Source organism: Euwallacea fornicatus, chromosome 11 (genome assembly GCF_040115645.1).
Source record: "Euwallacea fornicatus isolate EFF26 chromosome 11, ASM4011564v1, whole genome shotgun sequence".
Classification (NCBI taxonomy): domain Eukaryota; kingdom Metazoa; phylum Arthropoda; class Insecta; order Coleoptera; family Curculionidae; genus Euwallacea; species Euwallacea fornicatus.
Genome location: NC_089551.1, coordinates 2,130,575 through 2,146,603, shown reverse-complemented (window position 1 = coordinate 2,146,603; position 16,029 = coordinate 2,130,575). Strand labels below are relative to the sequence as shown.

The 16,029-nt window shown below is 40.0% G+C and overlaps 1 protein-coding gene across 4 annotated transcripts in view; it reads right to left on the bottom strand.

Moving 5' to 3' along the window:
- The window catches only part of LOC136342141 (neuroligin-4, X-linked-like), an 86,596-nt gene that overhangs the window by 21,966 nt on the left and 48,601 nt on the right, over positions 1–16,029 (bottom strand). For all 4 annotated transcript variants that reach the window (XM_066287672.1, XM_066287675.1, XM_066287674.1 and 1 more), the window contains exon 3: positions 15,632–15,896. In XM_066287672.1, coding sequence (XP_066143769.1) covers positions 15,632–15,896 — 265 coding nt within the window. The remainder of the gene's footprint in view (positions 1–15,631; positions 15,897–16,029) is intronic.

The following is a 16,029-nucleotide window of genomic DNA, read 5'->3' as shown; positions in this document are numbered from 1 at the left end:
ATTTATGGTCCGGATTTAAGTGGCTTCTTTATGTTCTCCTGCATCGGTCACGTCTTCTCCAGCAAATGCAAAAGAAAAAAATTGACAAAGACTTTATTGAATTGTTACTTTTGGTCAATCCCATATTGAAGCTCAATATCAAATTTTCAGCAACTAATTTCGACACAGGAAATCCACAAAACCTGCTCGGATGTGATATATTGCCCCGCCTGAGCAATCCCAGATTTTGCGGCCGAACGCTTGCCGTAGACATTATTTCTTCTCGTCTTTAGTTATTACGCCAGAGAAAGGTGCTTTTTATCTCTTATACGTTTAATGGCGTTTGTACATATATCCTCAAAGGTATTCGTTGAGGATTCCAACTCCATTAGGTGGAATTCAGGCGTGCGACTCTATTTCTGCAGGCTTTAGTCCGCGATAGAGGTCTGAATATTAGATTGATGAGGGCTTGGGAATGTTTATTTCAATTTTTGTAAAGGAACCAAGTCGGATTCGCAGAAGAAATTGGGTTTCGAAGGGGCAATATCTGCGGGGGTGAGAGGGATACGTGCGACTCGGCCCCTGAAAATTAGAGGAATGATTCAACAAATTCCATAAATGACGAGATAGAGAAATTGAATCATTCCAGACACCTGGCATACGGCGAACTTCTGAAAGCATCCGACCGCAAGCCAAACACAGGCTATTTATCCTTTAAGTATAGAGTTCGCTAATTTGTTTAGTACATAAAATGAACTAGTATTACGTTTACGATCCGTGCTACGACGGGCGAACGAGAGTCTCTCATCTGCAGGAATAAAGACTGAAGTCCGCGTTCAATATTCTAGCAGGAACTAACGATCTCATTTGGTTTTGTATTATTTTTCGACAGCTGCGAAGCTTTGCATGCGAGTAAAAGGCTCAACGATCAATCAGAGAGCCCGTTTGTTTGCGATGTTTTCGGAAGCTTATACGACACAAGTTCGCTATTATTGTGCCCTAATTGCTCCCCAAATTAAATATGATGGAATTCGCAATATCGAAGAGAAAGATTTTAATTAAAACACGCCGCGTTTTGGTAAGTTGATGTTTCCTTTGCACAGTGATGGAGGGTAGGACTTATCAAATGGCGCCTTCTCTCGGATCAATTAATTCGGTTGGGGGAAACAATATTTCGCTGCGATAACAATATTTTGCTTTAAAATATTAAAACCTGAGGTAGAAACTTGTTGAAATAAAACCGATGCAACGCAATAACAGGGCGAGCTTCCATATGCAGCCTCAATTTGTAAACGACAGGCAGGTGGAATAATTAGTGTTATTGGCCGGCCTGAATAATTCACTGCCAGTTCAGTTGATGATGGTAGTCTGTTTTAGTTTTTAACTAATTGCCCCCGCATGCACCAACAGCAATTTAGCATATTTATTCATTTCGGCGGATCGAATTGATTTTGAACCAAAGGATGCCAGTTCTGTTTTTGAAATCAACTTCGGCCCTTTCAACAAGTTATTTGCTTACATCTATTGGGGAACGACAATAATCTCATTAAACCCAGAACCGACAAATCCAAAACTTTGGAGTTTTCCAGAAAATTTCCAGGGGGGGTACGAGAGTGAGTCCCTCTAGACAGAAGCTCCGGAACTCGAAGGGATGGAGCTTTAAAATTTTCATGAGCTAAAGTGTTAGTTATCAACTTTCCCACTGACTAATTTCCGTGTGAAAATAACAATGTCTGACTTTCCTAATTAGCGTGACGTCGAATTATCGCGCGATTGAAGATATGATATTTTTGGATTGCGCCACAAATTCCGCATACCTATTCACGAATTTGATCGATTAATTTCGAACCAAATGTGTTACTACCAAAATGAAATCCCTTTCTATCACAGAACGCTTTTAAAATGGCCCCAAGCTGATTTATCGCCGGTCCGCTTTAAATAGTTCATTGACCAGATTTTAGGGCTCGAACTAATGTTTGGCTTTAATTAGAGAGCGAGAGACAGTTAAAGCAAAATATAACTGGGTACAAAAGGCCTTTATTCAAGATTTAATCCTGCGGAGAAATAAAGTAATGCTGACCCTCGTGCGGCCGCGAAAACCGCGGAACTAAAAGGGAATGTTCCGGGCATTTAACCGGAGCAGTTCCGGCGTTAGCCCGGACTCATTTGTACGGAAACGGATGGATTTCTCTTTTGTGACTGAAATTTATGCCTAATGAAACAATGGATTGTTTCAAAACTCCTTGCCCCGCTCACTTATAAATTGCCACATTAAAGGGACACAACGGAATGTCCTTAAATTCGAGATTTTCCAGTATTTACTTAATTTCGAACCAGTAGATATTCATAAGGCCCTGAGATACGTCAAAGAGATCTGCGATTTTTCGCGTCATTTTAGAATTTAATGAGCACTAGGAAAGCGTATCTATATTTGCCCTGTAAACTGGGACCAGCTTTACTGACTTGGCGTAGATAAATTAACACGCTTTTGTTAGAAAGTGTGCACACATGTAACTGCTTTTTCGTTTTTGCGACGACCCTTAATGTAAATTCATTTAAAAATGTCATTAATTTTTTGCTTCCGGTAATGCACGAGACAAAGTTTGGAAACTCCAGATTATCGCTGTGAGGTAAAGTGTAGTTCACGATTCAGATTGCAACGTTTCGTTGATTCTCGAACATACCCACATCCGTTTCTTTTTGTTAATTAAGCGCGCCGGCTTTATGACAATTAGGCTCAGACGGAAGATGGAGCGAAGTTTGCCAAAAATTCAGAGTCGTTTTAAGAGCTTACAAATATTTCGTGCTAAGAACGGAGGGACGAGAACGCAAAATTTAAAATTCAAATATGGACAAAAATTCACAGAGGGTGTCTAATTCCATTTTCAAAGCAGATACGAATTTTCTAATTTCTATAACTTTTCAGCTATCTAGGCTGCACACAACGTCGCTTGGATCTGCCCTTTCTTCTTTCATGCAAATAGAAGTTGTTGAAAAATGTTCTACTTTTGTCTGAAGAAGTGTATTCACGACAATGTTTCCCTTTCGCATCCCATCGTCATGTAAATTTCAATGCTCGAAAGCATTATTAGTTTTGTCGTATTAGTTTCACTCAATATTGCCTCAAAACGGGTCTGCAGGAAACCGCACAAATAATTTTGGTTGGCTTCGCCATTTGCCGGCTTGACTTCCTATCCGCAATCTATAAGACATTATGAGGACGTCAGAAGTGAGGGTACAGCTGAATAATTCCGGCCACGCTGAAATATTTCTTAATTAACTCCTCACCAGCCAATGTAAATGTAAACACAACATTTTTCATTCTTATAAAAATTATTAATTCACGATTTTTCCTCAATTCTTCCTAATTCTCAGTTCTTTCTCGTCATCTTCGCAACGCCCCAGTTACACTATAAGTGGCCAAGCATTGGATTAACACTGCAGAGTACCAGCTTTTACACGGTAAGATTTCGTTGATATTTTTTTGAATTGGAGCTCTCTGAAATTCAAATTGGACCGCCACTGCTCGCCTCAGGGATTATTAATAACGTTGCAACAAAGGAACTCAAACATGGCCTGTTACAATTTGCGTTGCATTCACCTGAATATTGTTTATTACATGCTTCCGCTGTTTCCTTCCCTTTCCTGCTATGCATTTTCTTTCGATTCTCTCCCCGCCCCACCTGGACTATTAGAGCTTTTCATTGCATTTTATCTACTTCTTCCCCAAATTTTACCGCGTATTTTCATATTTACTATTAATTTTCCACTCGACGGGATCCGCGTAACAGTTAGAAACTCAAACGAGACAAGGAAGAAGTGTTGTCGCGGCGTTGTTAACAACTTGCCAGGAACAATACGGCTTCACATAGTCCTAACGCCTAATTAAGACGGAAGCGTTCAAAGGTTTAAATAACGGAAGCGGCAAACTTGTAACGAACTGCTACACGTAATTAATGAAACTGCATTAAATTAGCTCTCGAAAGTGTAGCGACCAAAGTTTGGAAAACCGTCGGGCCGAGCGTGGAGGAGGGACTACACAAAATACTGGCTTTGCAGCTCTTGTTGAGTTATTATTGTTTTGTGTCCCTTTTCGCCCTCGCAAAATCTACTCACACGAAGAATGAGGGCAGATTCTAAGATTTTCTAAAAGTGTCGAAAATTTCCGGCATTCTTCGCGCGGACTGGTGTCAATCGATAAATCTCTATAAAGGTCGAGTGACGATATTAAAGTGAATCCCTTAAGATCTCGGCATTAAATAGAATAGCTGTTTAAGCCGAACAAGGGCGGTTTCTTTTCGTAACCTGTCCTGATATTGAAGGAACAAGACAAACAATAGGCTAAAGTAAAGACGAGAGTGATGGCTTCTACACGTGATAGAAGGCTCCAATTTAATAACCGAAGGAACATAATGTGCACGATCTGCGGAAAATTAATTTCACCCAAGCATGCCACTGAAAACCCTCGTTTATCTTAGCGCAAACTAAAATTCTTTTCCGAAAATCCATTGAGGCCCTGCTTGACGAGACCCAACAGAAATTTTCATTCCGAAATAAATAAGCTTTGGCATCTTTTTTCGAAGGCAAATTAATTATATTTCTGCTTCCGGAAAGCTCGACGTCCCAATCCGGTCGGCAGATAAATTTAAAAAAATCAGTAACCCCAGATTTCTCGCTTCGAGCTTTTAAATCGCTTGTTTTCGGATCCCTAAGATGGTCCTCGATAAATCACACTTTTTGCCGTTCTGTACTAAATCGAATTTTTGCCGAAACTCGTTCCCCAGTTTTACGAATAAGGATTAAGTCTTGTTGATCCCAGAAAAACGCAATTGTTCTGATTAGAGAACTCGTGTCCCTCATCACTTGAAATGGTGACGCGTCTCGACGATCCAATCGAATTTCAAAGTCGATATTTAGCGGTTTACAGAACAAGACTTTAATTTCCTCGCCCCTAAACAGTTTTCCTTCGTCTTTTCACACCACTTTTAAAACATTCGGTAAATCAATTCACGAGCCCTGAAAGCCTGGCGCTACGCGCCAAAGTTTTAAGTAAAGGCGAAACTTTTAAGGCAAGTCGTTCTATTCATGAGCGTATTTTAAAGGGGTTTTCTATAGTGTCTTAGAGCTCTAATGGTAATTTTCGATGCAACTTTAATTCCTCCGACATCGCTTTTCTTTTAAACGCTCCTCGAGCCGTCGGCTTTCGTTATTTTTTAAGTGTTGTCGCTCCACTGAAGCCCGAGCAAATGAAGTTCGGCTAAAAAGGAGTTCTCGAATATGTCTAGCGGTGGGGAGTTTTCACAGAGTTCCAATTGATTTATAGAGCTAAAAGCGGTTTTGAAGCGCGAGCAGGAGTTACCCAAAGTACATAAAAGTAACCAGACACCGAAGGTTTCGGTTTATAATGTCTTCGGAGGAAAGTTTGCGAGTCGGGCATATTTTCCATGTTTTCCTGGTCGGAGTTTTAAGAGCCGCGTAAATCTACCTTCTACTGATAGCGAAGTGGGACAGAAGTTTTGTGCATTGGTCCTGCAAATGAAAAAGTGGGCTTGCGTGGTTTAGGACCACTTCGAAATCGATCATTAAATATACGCGATTCTACTTATAAAGGAAGTCGACTACACCTCTAAAATATCTCTCTCCATCTCACAAATAACGTGTAGCTCAATATAGGACAATTTTTTCAGATTTTGTTACTTTAAAAGATGCCACAACCAAGGAAAAGTTATAATTGCACAAAGAAGAGGAAGCAATAGTGTTGCTATTCAGAGCACTATACTTTAGGTATATTATTTTGCTAAACATAAAACGCATTTACTGGTTAATCCAGAATTCCTATTATTGTGATTAATTAAACCCTTTGAATTGTAAATCGAAATAAAATAGTTCTCATATGTGGCCGAAATTCTCAATCCGCTTAAATACAAAATATCTAATTTTTCTTTTGATCGAGATGGGTAGAAAATGTGTTTCTATATCGACCGCTACGAGATTATTGAATGCCATATAGAATTCTCTCGTACAAAAAGGTATTTTATGTGATTACTTCGATGTTAACATCTATTTCGAGAACTTACGAAAATCTTTTGAGCATCACAAGAAATCAAAACAGGACAATGGTTAATTTCTCCATTGATTTGGGGATTATTGTGGTTACATAACTCCAAAGAGACCTGGGGCCTTTATTTAAACAGTACAAATGAAACTGAACCGATGTTATATTTTTTCATCAAAGTCACGTTACTGAACCTTCCTTCAGCTTCGTCTCATTTAAATTCTACATGCATTCTTATATTATGTATGTATGGTGTGATAAGAATGTTAAAGTTCAAATTGCAATAATACCCCTTCAGGAAAATCCGTTTCAGTAGTGTAATATTACCTTACGATTCTTTCCCCCTTTCAGACAGTGAAACTGGAGCTGAAATTTCTTCAAACTGACATAAATATATCGAACCCTTCTCGAGCTTGTTCCCTAAAAGCGAGCAAAACTATTTAACATAAATTCTAATACCATTCTATCCAATTTCACTTTTTCCACACTCGGGAATAATAAAACGAGTAACAACGTGACATACGTACTATCAAGGAAGGGAAAAATCTGCGTAATTATCTGCGTGCAATCCGCGCTCCTCCTTTTGGAAAGTACCCCCTCCAGGTCCGGTGAAGCAATTTATATGGAGATTTTTGAGCGGATTTTTTGGGTTTTTTTCCGGAAAAGGGCACAAACCCCCTGGATAAATAAAATTGTTTAACATATCGAAGCTTATTATTTCTGGCCAGGAACAAAGGGCGGGATTTTTGACCGCCGAACATAAAAACATATTTTATCTGAAATTAACAGGGTAAAAACTGCCCAAAAGCGGAACAAGTGACCCATTAATCTCTGCGAGTATTTAACCATCATGTTCAGGCTGGCCCACACATTCGGTCTTTTGTGTCCCGTTCTGATACTGACGTTTCAAACCCCCTTTCGTTCTTTCTTGCGGGTTTTTTTGAATAATGACTCTTCAATAGAACACGTTTCTATTGATGTTTCCACAAATTTTCAATCTATCATTATTCGTTGTGCGATACAGCGATCGATAAACCACCGTTATCGGGTAGCAAAGACAAATTAGGATAATCTGGTTTCGAACGAAAACAAAGCTTGTCAGTGATTAATTTTCTTATCTCCTCGCGTTACTTCGTTAAGATTCTCCGCACGAAAGTAATCCTAGAGGAATGAGGAGGCGGAAGAACGTGCAAACCGACGAGAAATATTAACTGTTTTAGCACATTATTTTACGTTTAGAATTCCGAAAACTACCTACTTTAATCACTGTTAATCTATAATCAAAGATTAACTTAGTGCTGAGTAGACAAACCTGGATTGCTTTACTAACTAGACCGATGAAGGCTGGGAGTTTTTACCTATTTAAATTGATGAGGGCCGCGAATTTTACAATCGTCACAGAGGTAATCACTGAAAATATATTAGCTCTGATCATTTTATTTGGGGACAGAAAGTAAGCGAGTTACTACGTAGTCGAGCGACTTTAAAAGCAGCAAGAATTTTCATTAAGAAAATCGGACAAATGCTCAGGAAGGCAGTTTTGTTTATGGGCCCTCGCTCCAAGATTTATGTTTAAGAATCCCCGTTCTCTTTTGCACAACTAACGTTTATTTCCGCGGCTTACGACTCAGGAAATAACATCCAAGAAATGGCCTGTTTTACTGCCATGTATAAGCTTAAACTATGCAGGTGTAGGGTTAATATCAACAAAAAATCAATCTCGTTACTGGTAATTAGATTCGAAATTGGCGTTATTTCGGATGCCTATGTCGATTGGGAGGTTAGATACCTTGGAAAGGAAAATGGTTTATTAACCCGAATGAATGATATCTATGTGGGAGGCTGCCATTTTGCGATAAACTAATCAAGCAAATATTAACAAGCACCGCAATTATGCTCGTGTATACAAATTTCGCCCTCGTGAATATCCGTGTGTAGGGATTATTTGCATGGGAATGACGTGGGTGATGTAACCAACAAGCGAACTAATACTTAAATAAATAATGTTATCTAAAAAAGATACATCGTTGTAAACACTAGATGTCATTTACATTGGTCCATGCAGGGCGGCTGATAAATTATTCATAATGGCACTTGTACTTGTAATGGACGTGTAATATAGTTCAGATATGAATATAACAATGTTGTTGACCCATTTGCGCTGGGGCTATAATAGGAACGAGAACTGATTGTTGAATCGTAAAAGGCAGCATGCAAAGAATATAAAATTTTGGAATTCTTGACGACGATCTGTCTGAGATTTCACCATTCGACATATTAACTTCGATGAGTCGGACATACAACTGGTAGTTAGCGGGGCTTTCACGTAACGAAGTCTTCTACATACCTCCGAGAGGATAAAAACTACTGAGTCTTTTGCACTTAATTGAAATGAGGAAAAATCGTAACGGAAATCTTTAAAGACCTCAAATACTCATTTAGATAAAATGTTGTTATGTTTATTCAATAACGTCAGTAGTAACTTTTCCAAGTCGCGACTGTGTCCAAGTCTCTCAAGATAATATTCGAGCTTGTTTCGCGTTTGCAGTTGCGAATAGATTTAAATTCAAGCTGCATGATATCACATTTTTGACTTAATGGAGGTTTCCAGGTTTTCTAAGCTCCTTCCTGGGAGCACAGAAAAATTTATGAACTTTCCATGGAATTATTAAAAGAGAAAATTTACTGGTTTCATAGGTTTTCTTGACGCAGAACGATCCTTTATAAGATATTCAGAATTTCCAACAACTAGTACTCAAAACTTTTAAATGTTGTGCTCTTTACGGATATTTTTAAATGTTTTCAAACAGGTTAAATATTTTAAAATTTTCTGGAAACTTCTGAATATAAATGATTTAAAAAACAATTGATCCGAATTTCTTACATTCGGAAAATTCATGATGTCGAAAATAACCATCAGTTTAATAAATAAATTGTTTTCAGTACGAGGTCACGGGAAAAGGCACAAAAAAACTCGTGAAAGGGTTTTCTTGTAGATATCTACTTCGTTTGTAGGTCATAGTCGTAACGGTAAGCTTAGGGCAATTCCTATATATTTTTCTTAAATATAAATATTTTTTTATTAGAAGCATGTAACTTTGATTCCCGATTAAATGGCGAAGGCGCCTTATGCGCCCATAAGCAAACTCCTTACCCTACAACATTCGCTTCCATGGGGGACTCTGTCTTTTCCTCTCATTGTCTTAATGTTAACTTCTCTGTGCTCAAAAAAAAAAACGAACTAAAGCCACAAACTCCCCACAAAGCCGTACTTTTCAGTTCAAAATTCCTTCACACCATTTTGGAAACGCACTGCCACACAACCAGGCTTCTATTAACGTTAAAAGCATAATTTTGTACGAATTTTCTATGAACATTGGAACGTGAAATATACTCCACAAATATCATTTCCACCGAGACTAATGAGGTCGCATTGTTTATGGCACAATAACCCGGTTTTTCAGAGCGTTCGATTGAAAATTCCATCGGGCCACGTATTGCAGGGGCGATTTCAATACCCTCCCCTCACATAATCGAGTTGCCGGCACTGATTTGTTGTTTTTGTTCAACATGACTTCATTTATCTGAAATGAGACGTCACTCAAAACTTCCAAGGCAGTTCCTGCAACTCCAATTACCGATTTGTTTTTAGCCTGCACTTGTCACTGCACCACACTTGCACTTAAAATTTAATCCCCCGCAAAGTTGCGAGCGTAATCCCTTAAATCTCCGTTAATTAAATAGCGAAAACTTTGCCCCATTTCCTTAACAAACGTCTGAGGCTTAATATATTTACAAAATGCGATGCTTCGCGATCCACGTGACGGAAGCCCGCTTTATAAAAATGATATATCGACCATGTTGAACATGATTGGGCCGATCCATCAGGATTGTATGGTTTGATGTAGCCTGAATGCTTGGGATAAGTGCTGGGGGAATATTGAGCAAGAGACATCTGAGAGATATTGCCCCCCGGGGGGTTTAACAAATGCCCCGGAACGAGGAAAAAACGCAAAGGAAAAGGATGCTTCATTTACTAATTTACAGCGAGAAAAAATAGTCGTTAAAATTCCGAATGCTTATAAATTAACGAACTAAATAATCCTTCATCTTTGTCCGAAATCCCTGAAACGCCTCGAAAAATATTTGCAGTCCTGGCAACACAAAAGTAATTATTCTGCAGTTCTAAGGAGGAAAAAGTTCCTAATGAGATTCTCCGGAATTCACTTAAATTAGTTACATTCAGTAATGCAGCTCTCGAAGAAAGAATTTTGTTTCTACTTTTTAAGGCGAACGAAAAATGTGCTTAAAGCCAGAGAAGGCAACTATTAATTTTCTGGAGCTTGTTCCAATTTTGAAGTCAAAACAAATTTATTACAAAACTCCCATCCTTGATCGATCCACATTACAAAGCTAGCAACGTTAATTAATATCCGCGTTTTTAACATGCCATTCCTAATTGGACCAATTTGCCCGAGGCCCAAACTATTTATATCCAACCGAATGATAAATAAACTATTTATGCAGGCATGTAAATATATTTCCAAATTATTCAGGGAAAACGGATAATTATTTTCAAGCCTTCGTGCCCACAATATTTCCGGCTTTTTTTATCCGTGTCCCTATTGATTCGGTCAGATTTTGGTTAATTTGGCTCTCGATAATTTAGGCCCTAATTGGTGCAATAAACGGCAATTTGCAGGCCCCACCATGTCACCATAATTCTATAAGCTTATGTTTTGTGTGCGAGTGTGTGTGTGTGTGTGGATAAACCTTTGTGATCGATTTTAATTGCGATGTGCGTGCATTCCCAAACCTAAATTTTAATTATGTCCCACAAATTAGTTATCTCAATATTGCGTCAGTTATACGTCAAGACTTTTTGCCTCGAATATACAGAGAGCAAAATCTGATTAGGGCGTTCCCGAAACTGGCACAAGCGCCAGATTCAGCTCTTAACTGGAGAACTTTGAATTGCTTTCCGTTCGTTTTTGTGAGACGTCTTTACGACGCTCATATATGGCTTTTGTACTTCTTCGGTAATAGGGGCACAGTCGTTAAGGAAATCGTTAGCAAAGGTATTTACGGATTTTCGGAGCAACGCTGAGGATTCGCTATTAGAAGAACACACTAACGTTTCGCAATGGGGTCACTTACAGTGTACTCATCTCGTTGACTACTTTGCAGCGTTTCAGACAATTTTTCGTAGCACCTACTCTAAGCAAACACTTATATCCAATTTCAACAATCTCCCTGGCCTGTTGAAGATGCGAACGCTTTGCACCTATAAATTTCAAATATTGCAGGAATTCAAGCAAACCAGCTGCTTTATGGGCCGCTTTCAACTCTAGCAGGAACGTCTAGAGGACGTGTTAATAGATTTTTATTACAAAGAATGTCGCAGGAGCGACACTACGTTTCCCCGCAAAATTGATGGACCCGTTTTTTTAACATATTGTCTTTTTGCTGTTCGCGAAAGAATTGTGCGGTAAATGCCTGCCGGATAATTTATTACCAGGCCCGGACATCCACAAGGGAAAAATGGCTTTTGTTGTGTCGTTTATTAGTAATCCTACTGGTTCCGAATACTTTTTTGTTGATACGCGTCTGTAACGAGCCGAACATGTTTTCGACAGCTAGCAAATCTATAAATGATGAATAACCGATATTCAATTTTCCTGATGTATCAATCAGTCCAAGCTTTTGAAAAAAGAGGCTCCGCTCGGTTACATCTGTGGCAGATAAGGAAAAAGTGTGTCGGGATATTGCGTCGGTTTTTACTGACGACCTCCATTAGTTAAATCCTTCAATTTTTACTTTTCTCGTGTATCTGCATTCGAAACGGCGATTTCTGCTTCGCAACTCAAAATTTCAGCTTTCCAGCGCGACACGCCCTGCCACTTTCACTCGGAGCTGGGGCGAAATGCAATCGCTGCGATAAAGCGCTGCAGCGCTGGCGCCTCCCGAACGCGCCCATCATTTCCCGTATACAAATTCGGCTAACAACGACGAATTTTATGTACAGCGGCTGCCCTAAGAAGAGCACTAAAGCAACGTTCAACTTTTCACCTCGTCAAAAACCCTAGCGCTCCCTTAAACCCTAAACTCAAACACGAAAAACCTCCCCTAAAACAGAAGCCAGCAGCCTCGGCTCAATGTGTACCGAAAAATCTCTCCCGTAACTTCAGGTTTGTGATTTCCCTGCCCAGAATCGGATTAACTTAAGCCGCACTTACGGGGGTATTTTGGGCGCCTCGTCAATGTGTGTCCCCGAAATTCTCCAAAGGATTTCCAGTCCTTTCGATGGCTCTCACGCGATATAAATCACACTCAAATTGCCTCCTCGCGAGTCCCAAATAATTTTCCGCAATTAGCATCCGAAGAAGTCAACGATATTTGCGAATGCGCCGGAACAACAACGAAGGATTTATTTAATCCTGGAAAGTCCTAAATCACAATTTACCGTAAAGTCTCGGACTGTTATTTAGATGGATCCGAGTTGGAGCCTGGAGTTTATGGAGACGTGCCTGCTTATGTCTGGATATTCCGTTGCATTGTTCCGGGATTACTATAAACTAGCGAAAAAAAGCGAGCAAAAACCATTGGGAAACGCAAAGCAAACACACATCTCTCGTCTCGGTAAAGTTGCTCCCCGACTAGCAGAATCTTAATTTGCATTCCTACGTCGCAATAAAATTTGATTTAAACAGCCTTTGAGGTTTAAATAACGTCTCTGAATTTGTACACGCGACTGCAGGAATTAGATATTGCATCATGCAGCCCTTGCCGAGCGTTCAAATTGTGGGGAAACGATGTGAAACTTTAATGTAAGAAATCACTGATTTAGCGCTAACGCGAAATTTTTACGGCTATTTTTAATCTCAGAAAAGAGGGAATAAGGAAAGGAAGATAGTAATCATCAGCCAGGGGAGAAACGCCAATACCGTCCAATAAAGGGAGTCGAATAAAATATGACAAAATGGTGAACGTGATTAACGTGCGCAGAAAGAATAGATTCAAACTTGGCGAGTCGGTATCCTCCATCACTTCGCGCTTTAATAATTCGCTCCATAGAACGAATTACTTAATTTCCGGATTTTAAATTTGATTCGCTCCCTCTCCGTTGCCGGCTTTAATATCGGTTCTCTTATTCGTTGCCTGGACATAATATTTGCTCACATCCCTCCCTGAAGACATATTCGGGAAATGCCTCCTCCCTGCTTTACTTTAATAATTCCGAGACAATTTAAACGGTCACTTTTTCCACGCCGTGTCACCGATGACAAAGCGAGCTCACCGCAAACACCGAGCCACTTTATCATCGCCGACGCTCATATACCTGAGAAATATTGTGGCAATTTTTTGCCCGTCCTTAATCTGGATTTACCACGTAAAAATGGTTAATTATTTCGGCTCGTTTAAAATATCGCACTCGGCGAAATATCGCCCGGTATTATTCAACTCTTAATACCCAACAATAAAACTAACGATAAGCGTTTTGTATAACAAATTAATAATCGCGCACAAGCAGCAGGAACTGCTCTTGCTGTAAGAGATTACGGGGCATTGTTCGAGTTTTCAAAGGCCAGGGCCCGGGATAAGCAGATTCATAAAGTGACAGTAAATTTAGCTGTAAACTGTCGATTACGAAGTTTGGAGGTTTCTGGGAGGAAGCAGCTTTATTGGTATACTTCCGTGTGGAGCATTCCTGTTTTACGACAAGGGAGAACAGTTCCAGTGAGTGTCCGTAGAAGGAAACTGTCAGAGAAGCACTTTTCCCCTTCTATTTCTGAGGGGAGATAAATCGTATAAAATGACTGGAAATAAATATTAAATAAGACAGTGTTAGTCCTCTTTTATCTTGGCACCGTTCAAGAAATGATTTACGGTGCATTGCCTCTCGAAATTTTTCTGACAATAGATTTTTCATCGAGCGACGCACTGATACAATATGCAAACACCTGTCTTTAAAATCTTGGCTCGAATCCCTTTCGAGCGGCGTCGCCCGATAGAACATGACTCGGACAGTGCCAGTATGCTTGAAAAGTAGTTTTTAAAGTAAAAAATATGGTAAAAGAGACGGATTCGCCATCCGCGAGGCTTAACGCAAGTTTGAAATCTCCCGAAATATGTACAACCGGGCATCCGCCATTTTGTCCTGAATTATGCATACATCGGAAAAGTTTGGGAATATTCTTATAGCTGGATTGAATTTCTTCGGAAACTAATTAGGAAAGAACCTTATGCACTTACACCGTTTGATACGCAATTAAACCAAGCGTTTGCTGATAGATTTATGAATTATCGTCCGATCTGTTCATAATTTGGGAATATAACTGAAAACGCCCCTCTAGCAACTTGACGAAACATTCTCAGCAGCCAAAAAAGATGACGTCTAAATCAAAATGTCGCCTCCACGGTTATTGATTACAGCCCTAACTCCGTCGTCCATACTCAAAACGATATTGTTGGTTTCCGCTTGTGATGTCCTTCCCCTTTCTTCTGAAAGGGGCTCCTCGAATCGCAAGGCACCGTGAATGTGGGCCATACGTGGCGAAGCTCTTCTTTGAAACATATCCCAGCCGTGCTTAATTGGGTTCAAATCTGGCCGTTGTGCCGGACATGGCAATTCGTCGATTCCCTCATCGGCCAACTAGTCTGCCAGAGTGTCGGCACCATGTGGACAAGCGTTCTCACACATAAAGTGAAAAAATTGTTTGTTTCCTTTCGGATTTTTCAATCAATTGAAATAGGTATACAGAGTGAGGGCTTGCACTAACGCGGTGCAGTATGAATTACCATTGAAATGGCTTGTTCTACAAAAATATTTTTGGATTTTTCCGATGCGTGTACTTACGGAGCATTGCGCAGGCCTTGTTCTCGCGTTTATATTTCGCGTTTTCCCAGAAAAATTGCTCTTTATCAATCCCAGATTTTCCGTGGTTCATTAGAAGGTACGTATTAATATATCCCCTTGCCGTGACGTGTTAATTTGCAAAGCGAAGTTTAGATTGCCTACACCTGTTTAGGCTGTTGGCAAACTTCGGAATAAATTTAAATAATTCCTGCTAGGGCGCGGAAAACAGGAAACATCCCCCTAGAAATCAATGACGAACTACATTTATCATAAGTAAGTAAGAGAGCTCGAAGGGCTGATTCCCAAATAAAGGCAAGAAAACGTTCCGGATAATTGATGAACAAAGATTTCGCAGATTTCGTGCTCGGGCCCGTTCTTTTTTCCTTACCCCTAAGATAATAAATGTTCCCTTCCTCCGCAAAAATTTTGATTGTGCTTTAATCAAACGCCCTCTGCATTTGCCATTCTTTTAGCGATTTGTCGGAGACTCGGTTTAAAATGCACGTCGACGAATCGAAATCGTTAATCTCGAAGCAGGACTTCCCTATACAGATTGTTAAATGAGTTTGTATTCCATCTTGGACTTGGTCCAACTTGCATTACCGCTGATCGATTCTTGGGAATTTATCGAGGCTTTACTGCGATATGTATGGCGAACTCGCATGCGACTTTATAGTGCCCTCAAATAAATTTGTTAAGATAAGATCTCCAGTTTGGCGGTAAAAAATCAACAAACTTACCTTGTGCAGGAGAAAATATGTTCAAGTACAAACAGTCTTCGCTCTGATTCCTCAACAGTGGCAGCAGCCTCTTAAGGTATTCTAGCCGCCCCTTGGGCATCTTCTCCAAGGCCGCCGTTTCGTTCGATATATTGGGCAGTCTTTGCGGACAAGCAGGGCCCATTTTGTCGGACACCCGCACTCCTTCCCAAGGGGATGGAGTTCTGGTAGGGCTGAAGCGGTTGGATTGGACGGGGGGTGTAGCATAGGGCACTCCAAGAAACACCTGACACAGATCATAAGTTTAGTTCTTTGTTGTTAAACGTGAAATATATTTCTCTTTGTCCCGACCGCGGCCCTAAAGAGAATCAGGTTTAATTAAAGGGTTGCCTTCGGCGACCAATTTATTTCCCTTTTGA